This window comes from Osmerus eperlanus, chromosome 19 (assembly GCF_963692335.1).
Source record: "Osmerus eperlanus chromosome 19, fOsmEpe2.1, whole genome shotgun sequence".
NCBI lineage: Eukaryota > Metazoa > Chordata > Actinopteri > Osmeriformes > Osmeridae > Osmerus > Osmerus eperlanus.
The window spans coordinates 2,484,759-2,507,882 of record NC_085036.1 but is presented as its reverse complement, the minus strand read 5'-3'; the positions used below and the strand labels follow the sequence as shown (position 1 = coordinate 2,507,882).

The 23,124-nt window shown below is 39.4% G+C and overlaps 1 protein-coding gene across 1 annotated transcript; it reads right to left on the bottom strand.

Moving 5' to 3' along the window:
• Window positions 1-12,313: 12,313 nt before the first annotated feature.
• vps11 (VPS11 core subunit of CORVET and HOPS complexes) lies at window positions 12,314-22,973 on the bottom strand. The gene is made up of 16 exons (XM_062486150.1): window positions 22,792-22,973; window positions 22,168-22,316; window positions 21,896-22,031; window positions 21,631-21,794; window positions 21,276-21,523; window positions 20,886-21,087; window positions 20,652-20,803; window positions 19,559-19,745; window positions 18,271-18,414; window positions 17,800-17,997; window positions 17,281-17,442; window positions 16,959-17,092; window positions 16,605-16,807; window positions 16,239-16,410; window positions 14,398-14,620; window positions 12,314-12,928 (listed from the first exon to the last, which is right to left on the bottom strand). Exons 1-16 carry the CDS (start codon window positions 22,931-22,933, stop codon window positions 12,761-12,763), a joined length of 2,784 nt encoding a protein of 927 aa, XP_062342134.1. The 5' UTR covers window positions 22,934-22,973; the 3' UTR covers window positions 12,314-12,760.
• Between the last annotated feature and the right edge of the window lie 151 nt (window positions 22,974-23,124).

Sequence of the window (23,124 nt, the reverse complement as noted above, 5' to 3'; positions counted from 1 at the left end):
TATGAACGTTAGAGGAATTTGTTTGACAAATTAGTTGAATATCAGAAAAAGAGCAACAAGCAGAGTGGCACACTCTGCTTGCTGCTCATTCATAAAAATCAAGAAGGAGCAATCATTTTAATGTATTTCAAACTGTCATAATTCAAAATTGGCTGAACATTTGAAAAAGCTGAATCATTTGGGAATAGCTGAATGTCTTGTGAACATTTTAAAGGTTGAATGGTGTCTCTAGCTGAAAGTAAGCTGAAGTAGTTACGTTTGAAAGAGGAGGAAGCTTTTTAATGATTTGAAAGGATTTACCATTACTTTTAATGGGAGAATAATTTGCACAAAAACCTTAATGTCTTAAAAAGTATAAAAGTGAGAAATACCAAAAGTCATAGCCATCATCTCCTGAAGGAGCTGAACGTTTTGATACAAAAGTTGTAGGAATCGGTTAAAGTATGCAGAACGAGTTAAAGGCCAAAAAACGGCGGAAGAACTGAGAAGTTGAAAAGCAATAGTGAGAATGCTTAACAGCATTCTCACAATAAAGAGAAACAGGAAAACAATAGTGAGAATGCTTAACAGCATTCTCACAATAAAGAGAAACAGGAAAACAATAGTGAGAATGCTTAACAGCATTCTCACAATAAAGAGAAACAGGAAAACAATAGTGATAATAGAATAGAATAGAAAAAATAATAGAATGCTTAACAGCATTCTCACAATAATAATAATAACTAGAAAAGGCTGTTCCTGCGAAACAGCAGTGAGAATGCTGAAAACCTGAATGGGGATAGCTGACCATGCTAAAAAAGCTGAAAATAGTGAAAATTTAGTAGAAAGTTATAAGCTGAAGCTTCAAAGCAACCGAAAGGTATTTTTGAAAGGGGCTGGAGCAGCATTCCAACAATTATTTGAAAGGATTTACCATTACTTTTAAAGGGAGAATAATTTGCACAAAAACCTTTATATTTTAAAAAGTATAAAAGTGAGAAATGAGAAAATACCCGCAAGCTGAAATGAATTTCAAAAATGTGTGAGTGACACAAAAGAGGCAGTGTGGAAGCTGAACTGCATTATCTGCATCATCTTAACGAAGCTAAGAGCTAAAATAGCCTACAATGCGGGAGAAGCTGAAAGCTGAACTGTTAAACAGAAGAAGTAGGCTAGCTAGTCGGAACAAGAATATTATCGTTTTAACAGCTGAAATTATAGTTGGGATAGTAATAGCAGTAGCAGATGTAGCCTACCATTGAGTGCGTTTACTCGGCTTTCTTAGTAGGATTCAATGTGTTGATGGAACGAAACATACAGCAGTAGAGCCGATACAGGAAGACACGGCGACACTTTGTTGCAGAAGGATGATGGTGCAAGTTTTGTCCGTGGAGCATACAACGCTTAATAAAAAAGAATCATGTAGACGCGTTTATTGAGTAATCGCATAACTAATTACACATGTAAACGGAGTAATCGTATTATTGGCATAAACCGACAATTGCTAGTAATCGTGTTTCTCATGGTCAAGTAAACGTACCAATCACCTGTGTGAGAGACTGAGTGGTGCGTGTCTGTCGTTACGGTGATGGTGCAGCTATGATTGCTAACGCGCTGAGGGCAGAGAATAAGAGAAATGTAGCTAGAATCCACACCTCAAACAAGATAACCTAGGCGCAAAACTGTACGTCCAATCCAAAATATAAGGATATTTTCCGAGACCCAAGACTCTGCCGAAACCAGAGATATTCTTTATATGTCTGTGCAGTCAGAAATACGACTCTACCTGTAGTTTCAAAAACGTGTTCCTTTTGCTTTCCTGGTGCTTGTTTGTTTGGTTGCCACGGTGATGGCGCAGCTGTGATAGCTAACGAGCTAGGCAGAGAGAAAAACGAACATTTACCTAGCATCCACACCTCAAACAAGTTGACCTAGACGCAAAACTATACGTCCAATCCAAAATATAAGGATATTTTCCGAGACCCAAGACTCTGCCGAAACCAGAGATGTCCTTTATATGTCTGTGCGGTCAGAAATACGACTCTATCGGCAGTTTCAAAATCTTGTTCCTTCTTGCTTTCTCTGACTGATTTTACTCACCTCTCCATTGAAGTTAGTGAGAGAATTTGAAAGGCTGCTCTCGCTTCAAGGCTCATAGCTGAAAATCTGTAAATGTGAGCTCTTTAGTAGTTACATTGGCTGAAAGAGGACAATATTTCCTACATTTTAAGGTATAACTTGTTTCTGTAAGTTAAACTATATGAACGTTAGAGGAATTTGTTTGACAAATTAGTTGAATTTCAGAAAAAGAGCAGCAAGCAGAGTGTGCCACTCTGCTTGCTGCTCATTCATAAAAATCAAGAAGGAGCAAACATTTTAATGTATTTCAAACTGTCATAATTCAAAATTGGCTGAACATTTGAAAAAGCTGAATCATTTGGGAATAGCTGAATGTCTTGTGAACATTTTAAAGGTTGAATGGTGTCTCTAGCTGAAAGTAAGCTGAAGTAGTTACGTTTGAAAGAGGAGGAAGCTTTTTAATGATTTGAAAGGATTTACCATTACTTTTAATGGGAGAATAATTTGCACAAAAACCTTAATGTCTTAAAAAGTATAAAAGTGAGAAATACCAAAAGTCATAGCCATCATCTCCTGAAGGAGCTGAACGTTTTGATACAAAAGTTGTAGGAATCGGTTAAAGTATGCAGAACGAGTTAAAGGCCAAAAAACGGCGGAAGAACTGAGAAGTTGAAAAGCAATAGTGAGAATGCTTAACAGCATTCTCACAATAAAGAGAAACAGGAAAACAATAGTGAGAATGCTTAACAGCATTCTCACAATAAAGAGAAACAGGAAAACAATAGTGAGAATGCTTAACAGCATTCTCACAATAAAGAGAAACAGGAAAACAATAGTGATAATAGAATAGAATAGAAAAAATAATAGAATGCTTAACAGCATTCTCACAATAATAATAATAACTAGAAAAGGCTGTTCCTGCGAAACAGCAGTGAGAATGCTGAAAACCTGAATGGGGATAGCTGACCATGCTAAAAAAGCTGAAAATAGTGAAAATTTAGTAGAAAGTTATAAGCTGAAGCTTCAAAGCAACCGAAAGGTATTTTTGAAAGGGGCTGGAGCAGCATTCCAACAATTATTTGAAAGGATTTACCATTACTTTTAAAGGGAGAATAATTTGCACAAAAACCTTTATATTTTAAAAAGTATAAAAGTGAGAAATGAGAAAATACCCGCAAGCTGAAATGAATTTCAAAAATGTGTGAGTGACACAAAAGAGGCAGTGTGGAAGCTGAACTGCATTATCTGCATCATCTTAACGAAGCTAAGAGCTAAAATAGCCTACAATGCGGGAGAAGCTGAAAGCTGAACTGTTAAACAGAAGAAGTAGGCTAGCTAGTCGGAACAAGAATATTATCGTTTTAACAGCTGAAATTATAGTTGGGATAGTAATAGCAGTAGCAGATGTAGCCTACCATTGAGTGCGTTTACTCGGCTTTCTTAGTAGGATTCAATGTGTTGATGGAACGAAACATACAGCAGTAGAGCCGATACAGGAAGACACGGCGACACTTTGTTGCAGAAGGATGATGGTGCAAGTTTTGTCCGTGGAGCATACAACGCTTAATAAAAAAGAATCATGTAGACGCGTTTATTGAGTAATCGCATAACTAATTACACATGTAAACGGAGTAATCGTATTATTGGCATAAACCGACAATTGCTAGTAATCGTGTTTCTCATGGTCAAGTAAACGTACCAATCACCTGTGTGAGAGACTGAGTGGTGCGTGTCTGTCGTTACGGTGATGGTGCAGCTATGATTGCTAACGCGCTGAGGGCAGAGAATAAGAGAAATGTAGCTAGAATCCACACCTCAAACAAGATAACCTAGGCGCAAAACTGTACGTCCAATCCAAAATATAAGGATATTTTCCGAGACCCAAGACTCTGCCGAAACCAGAGATATTCTTTATATGTCTGTGCAGTCAGAAATACGACTCTACCTGCAGTTTCAAAAACGTGTTCCTTTTGCTTTCCTGGTGCTTGTTTGTTTGGTTGCCACGGTGATGGCGCAGCTGTGATAGCTAACGAGCTAGGCAGAGAGAAAAACGAACATTTACCTAGCATCCACACCTCAAACAAGTTGACCTAGACGCAAAACTATACGTCCAATCCAAAATATAAGGATATTTTCCGAGACCCAAGACTCTGCCGAAACCAGAGATGTCCTTTATATGTCTGTGCGGTCAGAAATACGACTCTATCGGCAGTTTCAAAATCTTGTTCCTTCTTGCTTTCTCTGACTGATTTTACTCACCTCTCCATTGAAGTTAGTGAGAGAATTTGAAAGGCTGCTCTCGCTTCAAGGCTCATAGCTGAAAATCTGTAAATGTGAGCTCTTTAGTAGTTACATTGGCTGAAAGAGGACAATGTTTCCTACATTTTAAGGTATAACTTGTTTCTGTAAGTTAAACTATATGAACGTTAGAGGAATTTGTTTGACAAATTAGTTGAATATCAGAAAAAGAGCAACAAGCAGAGTGGCACACTCTGCTTGCTGCTCATTCATAAAAATCAAGAAGGAGCAATCATTTTAATGTATTTCAAACTGTCATAATTCAAAATTGGCTGAACATTTGAAAAAGCTGAATCATTTGGGAATAGCTGAATGTCTTGTGAACATTTTAAAGGTTGAATGGTGTCTCTAGCTGAAAGTAAGCTGAAGTAGTTACGTTTGAAAGAGGAGGAAGCTTTTTAATGATTTGAAAGGATTTACCATTACTTTTAATGGGAGAATAATTTGCACAAAAACCTTAATGTCTTAAAAAGTATAAAAGTGAGAAATACCAAAAGTCATAGCCATCATCTCCTGAAGGAGCTGAACGTTTTGATACAAAAGTTGTAGGAATCGGTTAAAGTATGCAGAACGAGTTAAAGGCCAAAAAACGGCGGAAGAACTGAGAAGTTGAAAAGCAATAGTGAGAATGCTTAACAGCATTCTCACAATAAAGAGAAACAGGAAAACAATAGTGAGAATGCTTAACAGCATTCTCACAATAAAGAGAAACAGGAAAACAATAGTGAGAATGCTTAACAGCATTCTCACAATAAAGAGAAACAGGAAAACAATAGTGATAATAGAATAGAATAGAAAAAATAATAGAATGCTTAACAGCATTCTCACAATAATAATAATAACTAGAAAAGGCTGTTCCTGCGAAACAGCAGTGAGAATGCTGAAAACCTGAATGGGGATAGCTGACCATGCTAAAAAAGCTGAAAATAGTGAAAATTTAGTAGAAAGTTATAAGCTGAAGCTTCAAAGCAACCGAAAGGTATTTTTGAAAGGGGCTGGAGCAGCATTCCAACAATTATTTGAAAGGATTTACCATTACTTTTAAAGGGAGAATAATTTGCACAAAAACCTTTATATTTTAAAAAGTATAAAAGTGAGAAATGAGAAAATACCCGCAAGCTGAAATGAATTTCAAAAATGTGTGAGTGACACAAAAGAGGCAGTGTGGAAGCTGAACTGCATTATCTGCATCATCTTAACGAAGCTAAGAGCTAAAATAGCCTACAATGCGGGAGAAGCTGAAAGCTGAACTGTTAAACAGAAGAAGTAGGCTAGCTAGTCGGAACAAGAATATTATCGTTTTAACAGCTGAAATTATAGTTGGGATAGTAATAGCAGTAGCAGATGTAGCCTACCATTGAGTGCGTTTACTCGGCTTTCTTAGTAGGATTCAATGTGTTGATGGAACGAAACATACAGCAGTAGAGCCGATACAGGAAGACACGGCGACACTTTGTTGCAGAAGGATGATGGTGCAAGTTTTGTCCGTGGAGCATACAACGCTTAATAAAAAAGAATCATGTAGACGCGTTTATTGAGTAATCGCATAACTAATTACACATGTAAACGGAGTAATCGTATTATTGGCATAAACCGACAATTGCTAGTAATCGTGTTTCTCATGGTCAAGTAAACGTACCAATCACCTGTGTGAGAGACTGAGTGGTGCGTGTCTGTCGTTACGGTGATGGTGCAGCTATGATTGCTAACGCGCTGAGGGCAGAGAATAAGAGAAATGTAGCTAGAATCCACACCTCAAACAAGATAACCTAGGCGCAAAACTGTACGTCCAATCCAAAATATAAGGATATTTTCCGAGACCCAAGACTCTGCCGAAACCAGAGATATTCTTTATATGTCTGTGCAGTCAGAAATACGACTCTACCTGCAGTTTCAAAAACGTGTTCCTTTTGCTTTCCTGGTGCTTGTTTGTTTGGTTGCCACGGTGATGGCGCAGCTGTGATAGCTAACGAGCTAGGCAGAGAGAAAAACGAACATTTACCTAGCATCCACACCTCAAACAAGTTGACCTAGACGCAAAACTATACGTCCAATCCAAAATATAAGGATATTTTCCGAGACCCAAGACTCTGCCGAAACCAGAGATGTCCTTTATATGTCTGTGCGGTCAGAAATACGACTCTATCGGCAGTTTCAAAATCTTGTTCCTTCTTGCTTTCTCTGACTGATTTTACTCACCTCTCCATTGAAGTTAGTGAGAGAATTTGAAAGGCTGCTCTCGCTTCAAGGCTCATAGCTGAAAATCTGTAAATGTGAGCTCTTTAGTAGTTACATTGGCTGAAAGAGGACAATGTTTCCTACATTTTAAGGTATAACTTGTTTCTGTAAGTTAAACTATATGAACGTTAGAGGAATTTGTTTGACAAATTAGTTGAATATCAGAAAAAGAGCAACAAGCAGAGTGGCACACTCTGCTTGCTGCTCATTCATAAAAATCAAGAAGGAGCAATCATTTTAATGTATTTCAAACTGTCATAATTCAAAATTGGCTGAACATTTGAAAAAGCTGAATCATTTGGGAATAGCTGAATGTCTTGTGAACATTTTAAAGGTTGAATGGTGTCTCTAGCTGAAAGTAAGCTGAAGTAGTTACGTTTGAAAGAGGAGGAAGCTTTTTAATGATTTGAAAGGATTTACCATTACTTTTAATGGGAGAATAATTTGCACAAAAACCTTAATGTCTTAAAAAGTATAAAAGTGAGAAATACCAAAAGTCATAGCCATCATCTCCTGAAGGAGCTGAACGTTTTGATACAAAAGTTGTAGGAATCGGTTAAAGTATGCAGAACGAGTTAAAGGCCAAAAAACGGCGGAAGAACTGAGAAGTTGAAAAGCAATAGTGAGAATGCTTAACAGCATTCTCACAATAAAGAGAAACAGGAAAACAATAGTGAGAATGCTTAACAGCATTCTCACAATAAAGAGAAACAGGAAAACAATAGTGAGAATGCTTAACAGCATTCTCACAATAAAGAGAAACAGGAAAACAATAGTGATAATAGAATAGAATAGAAAAAATAATAGAATGCTTAACAGCATTCTCACAATAATAATAATAACTAGAAAAGGCTGTTCCTGCGAAACAGCAGTGAGAATGCTGAAAACCTGAATGGGGATAGCTGACCATGCTAAAAAAGCTGAAAATAGTGAAAATTTAGTAGAAAGTTATAAGCTGAAGCTTCAAAGCAACCGAAAGGTATTTTTGAAAGGGGCTGGAGCAGCATTCCAACAATTATTTGAAAGGATTTACCATTACTTTTAAAGGGAGAATAATTTGCACAAAAACCTTTATATTTTAAAAAGTATAAAAGTGAGAAATGAGAAAATACCCGCAAGCTGAAATGAATTTCAAAAATGTGTGAGTGACACAAAAGAGGCAGTGTGGAAGCTGAACTGCATTATCTGCATCATCTTAACGAAGCTAAGAGCTAAAATAGCCTACAATGCGGGAGAAGCTGAAAGCTGAACTGTTAAACAGAAGAAGTAGGCTAGCTAGTCGGAACAAGAATATTATCGTTTTAACAGCTGAAATTATAGTTGGGATAGTAATAGCAGTAGCAGATGTAGCCTACCATTGAGTGCGTTTACTCGGCTTTCTTAGTAGGATTCAATGTGTTGATGGAACGAAACATACAGCAGTAGAGCCGATACAGGAAGACACGGCGACACTTTGTTGCAGAAGGATGATGGTGCAAGTTTTGTCCGTGGAGCATACAACGCTTAATAAAAAAGAATCATGTAGACGCGTTTATTGAGTAATCGCATAACTAATTACACATGTAAACGGAGTAATCGTATTATTGGCATAAACCGACAATTGCTAGTAATCGTGTTTCTCATGGTCAAGTAAACGTACCAATCACCTGTGTGAGAGACTGAGTGGTGCGTGTCTGTCGTTACGGTGATGGTGCAGCTATGATTGCTAACGCGCTGAGGGCAGAGAATAAGAGAAATGTAGCTAGAATCCACACCTCAAACAAGATAACCTAGGCGCAAAACTGTACGTCCAATCCAAAATATAAGGATATTTTCCGAGACCCAAGACTCTGCCGAAACCAGAGATATTCTTTATATGTCTGTGCAGTCAGAAATACGACTCTACCTGCAGTTTCAAAAACGTGTTCCTTTTGCTTTCCTGGTGCTTGTTTGTTTGGTTGCCACGGTGATGGCGCAGCTGTGATAGCTAACGAGCTAGGCAGAGAGAAAAACGAACATTTACCTAGCATCCACACCTCAAACAAGTTGACCTAGACGCAAAACTATACGTCCAATCCAAAATATAAGGATATTTTCCGAGACCCAAGACTCTGCCGAAACCAGAGATGTCCTTTATATGTCTGTGCGGTCAGAAATACGACTCTATCGGCAGTTTCAAAATCTTGTTCCTTCTTGCTTTCTCTGACTGATTTTACTCACCTCTCCATTGAAGTTAGTGAGAGAATTTGAAAGGCTGCTCTCGCTTCAAGGCTCATAGCTGAAAATCTGTAAATGTGAGCTCTTTAGTAGTTACATTGGCTGAAAGAGGACAATATTTCCTACATTTTAAGGTATAACTTGTTTCTGTAAGTTAAACTATATGAACGTTAGAGGAATTTGTTTGACAAATTAGTTGAATATCAGAAAAAGAGCAGCAAGCAGAGTGTGCCACTCTGCTTGCTGCTCATTCATAAAAATCAAGAAGGAGCAAACATTTTAATGTATTTCAAACTGTCATAATTCAAAATTGGCTGAACATTTGAAAAAGCTGAATCATTTGGGAATAGCTGAATGTCTTGTGAACATTTTAAAGGTTGAATGGTGTCTCTAGCTGAAAGTAAGCTGAAGTAGTTACGTTTGAAAGAGGAGGAAGCTTTTTAATGATTTGAAAGGATTTACCATTACTTTTAATGGGAGAATAATTTGCACAAAAACCTTAATGTCTTAAAAAGTATAAAAGTGAGAAATACCAAAAGTCATAGCCATCATCTCCTGAAGGAGCTGAACGTTTTGATACAAAAGTTGTAGGAATCGGTTAAAGTATGCAGAACGAGTTAAAGGCCAAAAAACGGCGGAAGAACTGAGAAGTTGAAAAGCAATAGTGAGAATGCTTAACAGCATTCTCACAATAAAGAGAAACAGGAAAACAATAGTGAGAATGCTTAACAGCATTCTCACAATAAAGAGAAACAGGAAAACAATAGTGAGAATGCTTAACAGCATTCTCACAATAATATTAAAGAGAAACAGGAAAACAATAGTGAGAATGCTTAACAGCATTCTCACAATAATAATAATAATAAAGAGAAACAGGAAAACAATAGTGAGGTGTGCTCTCGCCGAAGGCTTGAGCACACCCAATAAAGTTTCAACTACTACGTTTATGACGTTGACTATTCAAAAAACATACAAATAAAAGTTTGATCATTAATGTGGATGATCACATCAAAACCCAAAACGGGAAATGCTATAGCCTTCTGTTTAATCCGCCACCACTTAATAACATGTTAAACTTAAGGGTGTCAAACGAATGACAAAATCACTCTCAAAATCACTCAAATGCATGTCACTAACTATAGCTGCCATGCTGTTACGATGCGCCACCACTCGTTTCTTCATTTAAAGTTTTACATCGGAGCATTTCTTCTTAATTTCTGCCATGGTCCGGTTCTCTGAACCCACATCATTTATGGCCCTATAATAATAATAATTTTATTTGTAATGCACTTTACATTTAGCTAAATCTCAAAGTGTTACAGGTTAAAAACAAGAAAGGGTGACAGTTTTCCACTACGCCGACTTTCTTTTGTCGCAAATACCTGATGACAGGCCGACAAACAGGACACATTTTCTCGCCTCCACCTCTGTTATCAGAACCTCGATCTCACAGTCACCGTATTTCTTCGAATAAACGCCGCAGCGTTTATTAAATAACGTTAATTTTTGGTGCAGCGTTTATTCGAGGGCGGCGTTTATTCGAAGAAATATGGTAATTCAGACAAAGAAATGACCTCAGGAGCGCATTTATAGGCCATCTGCATATTCATTTATGGGAGGAGGCAAGGCGGGGTCAGTGGCTCGTTCACGTGCAGTCAATCTCACGTTGATTGTGATTTATAAAGGAAAGGTGCGCAGGACCTGGCGTACGACCGGTTTTATACATGTGAATATTTCTGTGCGTAGGTACTTTTTGGCCGTACGCCATCTTCTGGTATGAAAGCTGCGCAATCCTTTATACATGAGGCCCCTGGGGTCTCATTTATAAAACTGTGCGTAGGATTCTTACTAAAAGTGTACGTACGCCCAAAAGCCTAAAATGGCGTACGCCCCAAAAAAATCAGATTTATAAAACCGTGCGTACGCACACCTGTAAGCAATGTTCCCTTTATAAATCACAGACTATAGTCACAAGTGTGCGTACGTGAATCTGCATTTTACCCCGCCCTGAACACGCCCATTTTTAACCATAAATGGTCAATGCAAAGCACCTCATGAATGACCCTGGCATGCGATTTTTCTTGACGGTGAATCATGGCGCATGACAACTTCTCAGACACTGTTAGCCTATTGGCGGAGGCCCGAAAACCACATTATTTGGTGGCCGGTGGATCACCAATAAAAAAAACAGTGCGAGTGGCGTCAACTGTGCCAGTGATACCGCGAGTCGAGATACAATTTTGAAAACAAAAGCGTTTTGTTATTGAACAGTTGTCTATTGAAGTCTGGACTGATAACGAGGACGTAGAGTGTAGCGATTGCGCGGGTGCTTAGTGACTGTATTTCAATTTTTTGACATATGATGATATATGCACAGTATTAAAGAAATATATTTAGTTATACACTGTGTTCTGCAGTTATCTAAAGGTAGGATATGTGATGTATTCCATGCAGTCGGGCTCGGGCATCTCCCCCTCCTACATCACGTAGTGGACAATCTGATGGTGAGACATACAGCGCTGAATTTTTATTTAAAATTTGAGTTGGATTGTACAAGGTGTTTATGGAACAATTATTACTCAGTACAAGCGCAAATAACACTGCTGGCTTTAATCTTCATGATAATGATGAAATCGAGTGAAAAAAACGTGTGTGAGGAAAACAAAATATATAAATATTACGAGTAATCGTTCTTCCCACATTTACTTTCTGCAGTCTGACTACAGTAGCCTACGGTCATCTGCGTCGCCAATTCCAACTGTTTCCAAAATGTGCGTAGGCCTACGGGAGGGTCAGAGTTTGCGTGGAGGATCGCACATTCTCCCGTCAAGTTTGTTTTTTATAAATCACAACCTTTGCGTGGAAAGTGGCGTACGCACATTTTCAGCCCCGTTTTGTGCGTACGCAAGCTTTATAAATGAGACCCCTGGTCTTTATATATATCTATGGTGTAGCCAAGTGCATTTTCTCAAGAGCAACTGCACGGGTTCTAATGACGACACAGCTATTTCATGATTGGCCAGACTCACACACAACAACTTTCACGCGTGTTTTGTAATTATTCTGACACCTTCAGTTTCGCCAACGCTCAAATCCGGACCAAACTGTTTAATTGAATAAAAAATGTGTTAAAGGGTTTTAGACCACCTCTTCACCAATGGAAACATTAAGTTTAATTTATAAATAAAGTAAAGTAAGCAAACAGCGCTTGATCGGCCATGACTGACGTTAACGCAGAAAACCACGAGAAGCAGGAATGTCCGATTTTAAGAAGCCGTTTTTAACTCCTCCCCGACTGCAAGCGGCAACTCTCGCCGGTCGTTTCATGCCGCCGGAGTCCATGTCGAATGCACCTAATGTTACCTTTCATAAATAGGCTACATTATAAATAGCCTACAAATTTTATTTTGAGTAACTGAACATTTCTTGAATTAGGTTAACAATGTGGCAACGAAGAATTCCATTAACTCTGCATAACAGTAGAAAAATGTAAGCAGTAATGCCAAAATTATGTTTAGATGCCTGACCAAGCCATATTTCTTTATTCCCGACATTGGCATGATATGAATAAATATGACATACATAACTACCCATTGTAGTTGCAAATCAGAGACATGCTCAAAACATACATTGTTATTACATTAAGAGGTTAAGTATTTGAAACAGACATTTCTTCCAAAAAATGTTTGTGGTGTTGCATAACCTGAATTTCACAACATAGTTGCTCAATTGACCCCCCAGAACAGTGCAAATAACTGTGTTCAATGAACAGTATTTCTGCAAATTGGAATTCTGGGCATAACTACAATAAAACACTTTATCCTGGACTACAAAGGTTACAGTCAGGTTGTTCCGTTAGAGCATTGTGCGCAGCTTGGCACTATTCATTATCAACCAGTGCAGAAAACCATAATGTAATGCAAATGATAAAACAGGTGGATAGCAAGCCTACTCTATTCTTGATGTAGAGTTAGGTATTTCTCTTAGTGTGGATGAGGAAGTCTCTTTGTAGGTCTGCATCCAGGCTCCCAGCTCCTCCTCTGCTACCAGGGGGATCTGTCACCAAGGTCAGCTTGTTGAACACCCCGCGGCCAAAGTAGTCAGCCACCACAGAAAATCCATCATTGGAGCACCGTAACTGAAAGGACCAATGGGTGAGTTCAATCAAGTTCAGTCCAATTAATTCTCAAATTCTCAGTTTAAGCAGTAAACATTAACCCTTGTGTTATCTTCGGGTCATTCTGACCCATCAGTCATTGTGACCCACCTTCGTATTGCGACAGATTTACCGCATACAAAGACAAAGTGAAGCATTTTCTTTTAACAGCTAGGCTGTCTCAGACCCCCCACATTGCAAAGGTTAAAAGAAAATTATTTTAATTTGTTTTTGTATTGGGTAAAATTGGGTAAACACAACGATGGTTCGTTATGAACCTTTGGGTCATGTGACCCGAAGGCAGCACGAGGGTTAATGAAATTCATTGTTTACTTCAGTAGCCTACTTCTTTCATTTTAAACTCTATCTTGAACTCTATTACTCTATCACTATATGGTCCATACCCACTTCAAAGCTCAGTGGGAGTATTGTAATAGTTTGAGGTTGATTTGCTACCACAGAATCAGTCAACTAAGAATTGAGAGTGTAAATTTAAAAGTAGATGCTCTTTGGAAATCCTACCATTCACATTCTCCCCCCCCCCCCCCCCTCCCTCAGCTAGTGTGTAACCCAGGGGTGTCAAACATACGGCCCGCGGGCCGGAACCGGCCCCCAAGGAGGTTCGATCAGGCCCGCAGGATAATTTGAAAGTGGAAAAAATGCATAAAAGACATGGAATTAATATTTTTAATTCGCTGCAATTCATGGATTATCCGCTAAGGGGCGCACTCACAAGCCGCATCACTGAGACAGACTGAAAACAGCAGACGGTATCAATGCGCCATCTGCTGCTTGTTACGGTGATTTAAAAAATGTGCACTTTAATGTTAGTCAGCAGCTTCAAAACAAAAGTTGTGTGATGGAATTCTACTGTTCATACAACTCCATAAATTTTCAGTATGTATTGTATGTGTATGTATGTTTCATGTATGAAGTTTACAGATTTACAGGACAGGCGAACACTTTCTTCATTACACATTTAAAATCACTCTCCTTAGTTTGTAAGGTGTACGCAGGGATTACATTTAGATTTTATATGCGTATGTGTAAGTGGTTTAAAAATTCCTTTCTTTAAAAGTCTCATTTAATCTTAAAGTGCATTACTATATTTTTCAGTACCAATTAAAGTTTTGTGCCTTTGTACAATCAGTGGGATCAGTTGCAATGCATATTTGTGAATGATAAAAGTAAATTGCACATTTGTCTAAGGAAATATGAGGTGTTTCATGAAATGTTTTGTAAAAGGATAGTTCATTAAATTTCAATATTTTCCTAATGTTCTTGTGCTTCTTTACACCAAAACAAAGGAAAGACATGATATTTTGGTTATTTATAGCAGAGTATGGTATAATTTTAATGGTCCGGCCCACTTGACATCTCCCTAGGCCGTATGTGGCCCACGATGCGAAATGAGTTTGACACCCCTGGTGTAACCTGAGCAGACGGCTTACTTGTCTGGAGAAGTGGTCGTGCAGGTCTCGTTTCTGGTCCTGGGCGCGCAGCATGTCCATCACCTTGCGGTTTTCCGGTGTGCAGGTGGGACACTCTGAGTCACTCTCGGCGTAGCTGTCAAAGCAGTGCTGGTGGAACGAGTGGCTGCACAGGAAGTGGACGGAGGGCAGCTCCAGGGGACTGTTGCACATGCTGCACTTGGTTTTCTGGAAGATCTTTGCACTTTGAAGGAAGTGTGCGAGAGATCGGTAAATATTAGATACCGATTTGAATACAGTGTGTGGTCACACTGTCACTGTCATGTATTTACAGTGTTGTGTGCTGTACTGTCTTTGCCATGTGGTCAGTTTGTCTTATCATGTTATATGTCTTATTGTGTGTCCTTTTTAGGGACGCACAATATTGGATTTTGGCCGATATTCGATATGTCGATATTTTCAAACTCATTTTGGCCGATACCGATGTATATACACATTTTTCCCCTGATATACGTATATACACTTTAATTTTACTGAAGAGAAATCCAAGTATGTCTCCGGTACTACCTTTACCTTATTACACTCATGTGTTATAGATAAGGCAACACATAAGACAAACAACATTTGATTGAAAAAAAATGACTAAATGATTCTACCATAAATGTATCATTTTACAAATGTAGACAGACATTTACCCCTGAAAAATAGGTAAAATATTTTACTTAAAAATAAATGATATAACAGTGCCACATTTTATTTTTATGTTCAGACTTTAAAGTTCAGTCCTTAGGAGTAAAATAAATAAAAATAAATTTTCAAATAAAAGATGTACATTCATCTCTTACTTGAACAGGTCTGCCAAATGCTTCCCTGACATAGTAGTTGACATTGCACTGAAACTTACAGTGGTCAAGTGCACAAAAAAGCAGCTGTAGTCCAGACCTACACTTCAGTCCTTAGGACCCACTTTAAAGTATAATCAAACTTAAAACCAAGGTCCATATATTGTCTTGTGAGCCGCAGACAGTCCTGTAACAACTCAGTGACAAACAGTGTGCTCTGTATTGCAAATACAAGGACATTTTATCCTTCACTTGAACTTCGAGTCATGTAAACCTTTTCAGTCCAACTACCTACGGTGACAACTTCAGCTGACCAGTAGGCTTCTGTTCAGCTATTTTTTTTGCCGTTAAGCTCTTTTACCTTTGGGTGGTCGCTGCTGTATTTTCTAGCTTTGTCAAAGGACTGAAGTAGAGGCTGCTGATGGGTTTTTGTCTGTGTTTTTTCCTTCTTACTTTACAAAAAGTCTTGGTGCTGCTCAGGATGACGGCTCTTAAGATGCGTAATCATATGTGTATCTGTTATCTGTTTTACATTTCTCTAAATACCTCCACAGAGGCAACATGTTTGAAGTTTAAGTTGCTGGCACTCATGCTACGTTCACGGTCGTCACGTGCGCATTGTGACGCACGGCACCCTATCGGCAAGGCTCATCGGCAGAAATATTCATATCTGCCGATGCCGATAATGCTCATTTTGAGCTTTTATCGGCCGGTGCCGATATCATCGTGCATCCCTAGTGCTTTTTATTGATTTAAATTGGTATTGGCTAGCTGAATCAGGAATTGGTTATTACCAAAATATAAAAGCAAAGTTTCTTCCTCTAAACTTTCTAATTGCAAGTACAAAACAAAGCTATGAATCCAGTGTTGGATCTAACAGCATGCTTGAATCAAGAGGAGCTCTATTCTAAAGCAATTTGAACATTCATTCATTCACTTTAAGGAGTTACTGAATAATGTGGAGGTGGCATGTTGTTAAGCTTCGGGAAGCCAGCAGGAATGGACCGTGATGAGGATTACCTGCTCCTCAGCTCCTGGATCTCGGAGCGTAGGTGGGCCGTCTCCTCGCGGTACTGGCAGATCTTGCGTTCGTCGTCCTCAATTTGCTGGCTCTCCCTCTGCAGCTTGTTGATAAGGTAGTCTTTAATAACAGACAACGTGGCCGTAGAATTGTGCGCCAGGGTCTGCACCACTGAGGTGACACAAACAGAAAAGGAATCAAGGCATGACTCCTTCGAAAACTTTCTAGCCTCTTTGGTCAGAATTTGACTTGGTCAGGCAGTCATTAGCAGGTTGCCAAAATACGTTTGATTTACACAATAGGTCCGAGCTTGCCATCTTAAACTGAAACAAACTGGTCAGAGAACAAGGTGGCCTCAAACTCACCCAGTAGCGGAGGCATCAGATTGTTCTGGTCGATGTGCTGCAGGACTTCGCTTATGTATTCCTTACAGTCCTCCTCTTTCCGGGCAAAGTAGCCCAGCGCCTGCTCCCACAAGCACACCTCCTGGTCACCAAAACGCTTGCAGGCCTCCACCACTTTACTGTACTCCTCATTCTGCATGTGGTAGTGCATGATCTGCTGGTAGCTGCAGATAATCATTGACACAATTAATGAATCTTTCTGAAATGAATTTTTCTAATTAGCATATTACAAATTAAACCTTTCATCAAACTTATGAAGCAAAACCTGATATGTAATTTGACTACATATCAAATTCAACAGGTTTACAGACTCACAGTTTGCCTTTTTCATAGAGGTAAAGGACCCCTTCTTTGAAGTTGTGCATCTGACATAGTACCAAGGCCTTGTCAAACACAGTGTTGTCACTCCTCAGCAAAGACAGAGCTGCCCCCTGGAGAACTTTCTTCCTCTGCCGGACAAGACAAAAACATCAGCGTCAACAAAAACAGCTCCAAAAAAGCTAAATAAGGCAAGAAATACAAAACTCAGCATATGAAAAGGTGTGAGTTCTAGAGGTGAGGCAAGTACTTGCCTCTGGGAAATGTCGCTCTGGATAAGAATATCTGCTAAATGACTAAATGTAAATGGTGCAGTAACCTCAGGGTCCTGTTCATGAGCCCAGTCTTGCAGTCGAAGCTCTAGCAGGGTGTCGTACACGCCTTGAGTAGAGAAAGGTTCCACCTTTATCATGTGTTCCAGGAAGGCCCTCAGCTCTCGTGGGTTGTTGGCAAAGATTGGGATGAACTCTTCAGAGTTGGCCTATGAGACAGGACAGGCATAAAAAATATGTACACCTTTCATTTAGGAAATATAAGGACCGTATAAGTGTAATCAATGACCACTATTACTTTGGTTTTTCACTACCTGCTTTGATATACCCTGTTAAACCTGAGATATGATGATGTTGCTTTTCTTGCATGGTCCCAGAACCAAAAATTATGTAATATTGTAGTTGTTGTTCCATACTATTATTATATTGTATTATTAGTTAAGAACTGGTCCTTCTGGTCCTTGATTACCTGATCTACTATATGCACGCTTTCTGTATGTCGCTTTGGGCAAAAGTCTGCTAAATGAATACAAATGTCAAATGTCATCATTTGAACTTTTACAGACCTTGTTGGTTAGGCTTCTATCCAGGCTGTCCACATCAGTGGAGTCACTGTTTGGCTGGTAGTTGGTGCATAGACCCTTCAGCAAGAGTGTGGTGTCCTCAGGAACATGGTGCATCAAAGTCTTTCCATAGCGCTTCATGTTGCTCTCTGCCTGCTCAAAGGGCAGCCGACCAATGTATCGCAGAGCTTCTTGGTAGTTCTGAAGCATTGAGATGGAACATTAGGAGTTGATATGGTAGCCATTTGGCCACCACTATTAAGAAAAGCGTGATATAATGCATTAATCAATTCTAATCAAGTGCAATCTTGACAGTTTCACTATTTTAGTCACAATGACAGTGCAATAGTTTGAATCAAGATTTAGAACAGTGAGGATATTTAATAAAAAATAAAAATAAAACGACCTGGTTATGAGGAGACATGGTATGGATCTTAACCCAAAATTGTTTCTCCACAAGCTAAAGTTATTTACCTTGAGGTCTTCTAGCTGGATCTTCAGGTACCATTCGTGGTGCATGTGTCTCTCGGCCAGGAAGACAGCATGGTGGTGGTATCCAGCCTGGCGCAGCACCTTGATGGCAATCTCTACATCAAAGTGGACTTCACTCTCACTGCTCTGTCGGGTACAAGACACCAGAAACACAGTCAGTCTAAGCATAAAAAAAAAAGATATCAGCACAATTATGCATAGCATTATTTTATACTTTATTTCTTTGAACAAACGCCACGGCGTTTATTACACAATGATCATTTTTGGTGCGGCGTTTATTCGAGGGCGGCGTTTATTCGAGGGCGGCGTTTATTCGAGGGCGGCGTTTAATTAGTAAGAGAGATTTAGAGAATTGCAGCTGCAGTGCAGCCATAGACAAACATAGAATAGACAAGGAGGTCAAACACAAAGCCTAATATAAAATTGGAGCGTGTGTCTACATTGTGAAGAAATCTGAAGCAGCATGCCGAAACGTTCTTACACTTCAGCTTTCTGTTAGAAAGCTGTGCAGAAAACACTCACCAGCAGCAACAGATCTGTAGCACGCAAACTTCGGGTTGATGAAATTCGACGAATTCGCCAGTGGTGAAGTCAGCTACCTCGCTATATTGTAGGCTACGTAGGCTATTACATTACTATAATGTATCATTTGTTTTCAACCAATGTCATAATTTAGAATTATATATTTGCATTCAGTATTATTACGTGACTTTAGGTAAGTGTAGGCCTACAGTGCCTTTATTTTGAAGGCCATTTGGAATGCTCGTGAGTGAGAGTCGACAAGCTAACAGCAAGCGAAGCACGGACAATATAATGCTCCGATAAAAGTTAAAGGTTGTTAACGAATGTTAGCGATCTAAGGAAACCTCTATTGTACAGCATGCAGCCAACGAGGTATGTTGTTGTGTCTGTATTTTACTTTAGTGAACGTTATTCAAATGCTGCGCATGTCATTGTATGTTCATATTAAGATAGCTAATGTGGTCTTTATTTTCTCGTTATACTAGTAGGCCTTACTGTGGGTTTAGTGTTCACGGTGGATTTGGAGAAGAGGCTTCAAACCTGTAGCAAGAAAGCCACTTGTGTCTGCCAGTGCTTCGAGGGAATTATAATACACTTGTGATTTAAATACTGTGTTTTAATTTAACCAATTAAGTAACCGTTTTTTATTTTTTTGGTGCAGCGTTTAATCCAGGGTGGCGTTTATTTGAGGGCGGCGTCTAATCGAAGAAATACGGCACTTCCAAATGGGCAAAAAAGCCATGCTAACCTTAATAAACTCTTCCAGCTTGGAACTGTCCTTCAGCTTGGTGTAGCAGTTCAGCAGTAGGGTGGTGTGGTCTGCATTGGCCAGGGACAGCCTGTGAAGTGCCTGCAGGTAGGCTGTCAAATTATGGATCCTCTGGGCATCTAGGAACTTCCTAATTACGTACGAGGGCTCCAATTTCCCAATGGTGCTTAAGGAAAGATGCAATGTAAATACTGGGGTACAATCTCCAGTCCTGTCAGTAAATATTGGCAAATGGAACAGTATGTTGGTTGAAAAATTTGGTTATTAAAGAGTTATTATTTTGCTTTGCTATCAAGCTGAATTGGCCCCACCAATAAAATAATTGGGCAACACTTAACATAAACATTACATTAAATACCATGAAAGTACATAACAATACCTATAGTAACACTGTTGGTACACAGAAAATGCTTCATTACGCACTTAACCCTTGTGCTGCCTTCGGTCACATGACCCAAAGGTTCATAACGAACCATCGTTGTGTTTACCCAATTTTACCCAATACAAAAACAAATACAAATAATTTTCTTTTAACCTTCGCAATGTGGGGGGTCTGAGACAGCCCAACGGTTAAAAGAAAATTATTCACTTTGTTTTTGTATGCGGTAAAGTTGTCGCAATATGACGGTGGGTCACAATGACTGATGGGTCAGAATGACCCGAAGATAACACAAGGGTTAATTAAACCCACTTCATTAGGGTTTACCAGTACAAGTTATTACACAAGTAAAACTTGCAGGGTAAATGTTGGGGTTTCCATCGGATAAGTGGATGCTAACATGAATCTTGTTTTGGTAACGTAGTCTTCACATGCCCCTTCACAACATCCACCTACCCTTTATACCCCTTCCCTCATTCTGTGCCTTCTGACACTTTAATAATCTATACCAATAACACTAAATACAATTGAACTATATAGCAATTACTATCTAAATACAATGTTTTACTATATGTACTGCTATGCATATGCGCTATATGTGTTGCTACATGGTAATTAAAGTAACTTGAACATAAAGTGTTGCCAAAATGCGTCTCAATTGACGGGGAGCTGTCTGGTTTCCATGTGCCTTACCGGATGTACTGTTGTATAGCTCCGTCGTGGTCTCCTTTGTTGTAGAGGTGGTCACCATACTGTCTGAAGATCTCTGACAAGCCGTCACTGTCTAGGTGTTGGCTTTTAGCCAGGTTGATGGCCATGACAAATAGGTTCTTCTTAAAGAGCATCTAGACACAGAGAGATTGATTAAGAGCCTTGCTCTGGGGGAAAGGGGTTGAAGTAAACAATTGTAACATCTTTGGAGCTCACCTCTAGTTTGGTTTGAGTATCTTTCTCCTGCAGCACAAACATCTTGCCGTCTCTAGTCAGGATATAGAAAGAACCCCACTCTGCCAGCACATCGATGATGTCTTCAAAAGAAGCACTGTAAGCAATGAACTTGTTGTCTAGGTCGTAAATGCTCAGGATTTGTTTCTCAGATGGAGATGTCTCTCTGCTCCCAAATCCAGGCCTGAAAACATGTCCCCACAACAGGTCATGAAAACTCATTAAAGGCACTTAATTTTGAAGATCATATAAAGGGAAGTTTGTGTTTTGATAATTGATAGCTTCTCACCAGACAGGCTTAAACCAAACACTCTTAACTGAAATATATTGCAGAGGTTCAGCTGTGCAAGCACACATTAGAATTCTCCTCACTTGTTGGGTGACTTGGTGTCTCTGGTGAGTAGTAGGAGGTAGCCTCTGTGCCAGTGGGCCATTATCTTGTGGCCGTCAAAAGCAAAGCAGGGCCCTCTCTCATCAGGCTGGTACAGGTACACACACTCATCACCTGCTACTATAAACTGTGAGTCCTGGGAGGGGTCGGTGAGGGAGGAGCAACGCAATGCACAGCCATGTGTATCCAGCTCTAATTTGGGGTACTCCTTGACCGACAGAGTGTAGCACTGAGCAGAGAAATGTCAAATCACAAAAATAAGCTGGAATCAAAGGTAAGGACTTGAATTCAAATGGAATTTTACAATACAACTCAAAAGTTATGGAGACAACTTACATGAACTTTTTCCAAAGTGGCCACAAACAGGTTAGTCACCTTGCTTGCTTGACGGAAAGCTAGGCCTGTAATGGGACAGGTGCCCTCGTGCAGAGTTAAGGTTTTACTATGCCTGTCCCTGGTAATGTCACCCTTGGTCAACACCACACTTCCATCTGTGAATCCTGGAAGCACATGGTTTGCAGTCATCCATTTATGACAAGGAGCAAATTTGTCTAAGCTAAAGGAATACTGTCTCATGAGGAAATACTGAAACGCTGCTTACCAATGGCCATGAAGTTGAGGTTCTCATGTACACTTAAACAAGAAACTTCTGTTGGCTTGTTCCCAGGAATAGCTGGAAATATTCTGGTACACAAAGGATTCCCGCTGTCTCGCTTGTCCAGGTTCCATACTTTGACCTGTAAAACAAATACTGTTTATTCTGATTCATTTAAATTTTTCTTTTTGGACCACTGAAACAAAGAGTCTAAGAAGAGCTGCTAATGCAATTCAAGCAGTATTTTGTGGTTATCAAAATAATGTATTGACACTTGCCAATGGGTTTATTCCTGGCTCATCCTGTCCAACTGAGACCAGAATGCTGTGCTGCTTAAGCTGATAAAGGTGTGTCACACGAAGTTTATATGCCTGGAAGGAAGTCAACTGCAGGGAGCGTGTCAAAAACCAGATCTGACCATCCATATGTAATACTTTCAGGGTCACGGCTCAAATAACAGTGAATAAGGTGATACTAACACAATGCTTTGATTTACATTAGCGTTATGCCATAGCTACAGCGACAGAAAAATTGTAACAACTCATTGCTTTTCAAAACATCAGCGTCTTTTTCGACACTTGGCAACTCAGAAGTATATGGTTTCTAATCACATAAAATGTAGGCTAAACGGATTAAGTTTATATCACATATGGTTAGGCTACATATGTTGACACTATCCGTATCTGAAAATGACGCTATATTGTGCGGTCACCGTAGTGGGGGACGTTTGATGGCAAAAAAATATTATATTGCACGAGGATCGACATTTCTAACCAGCTGAAGTCATTTTTAAGCTAGTCATCTGATCTTGCTAACCAAAACAACTAGCTGACTACTGTACCTCTAGTTCTACTTGAGCAAAATATATAGCGACACTGGCAACGTTTGCTTTGAAAGGATATCTCCAATAACAATGTGTCCTCTGCCCGAATCACACGCCGAGATTCCAACGGGGAGTACGAAGTTCTTCCCATTATCTCCAGCATCTTTTACTGTCTCTTTATCAAAAAAGACAAATCGCCTCCACTGTAAAAATGCTGCCATTTCTTGCTAACAATGCTAGGTCGCGGAGGAAGTCATGTGATAATCACGTGATAATCACACAAGGAAGCCTCCTCGACCAATTCTTTAAAATGGGAAAATCTAAATGCGTAAATCTATATTATTAGTTATCCACATACGTATTCCGGGTATATGAGAAAATAAGGTACCCTTTTTAACTTTTAATTAGGAAA

Bases quoted from the DNA above. Each gene is read 5' to 3' on its own strand.
- vps11 (XM_062486150.1), bottom strand. From the start codon at position 22,933: ATGGCAGCATTTTTACAGTGGAGGCGATTTGTCTTTTTTGATAAAGAG. The intron at 21,524-21,630 runs GTAAGTTGTCTC...TTCTCTGCTCAG, and splicing joins CCACTTTGGAAAAAGTTCAT to TGCTACACTCTGTCGGTCAA. The intron at 18,415-19,558 runs GTTAGCATGGCT...TGTACCCGACAG, and splicing joins AGCTGGAAGAGTTTATTAAG to AGCAGTGAGAGTGAAGTCCA.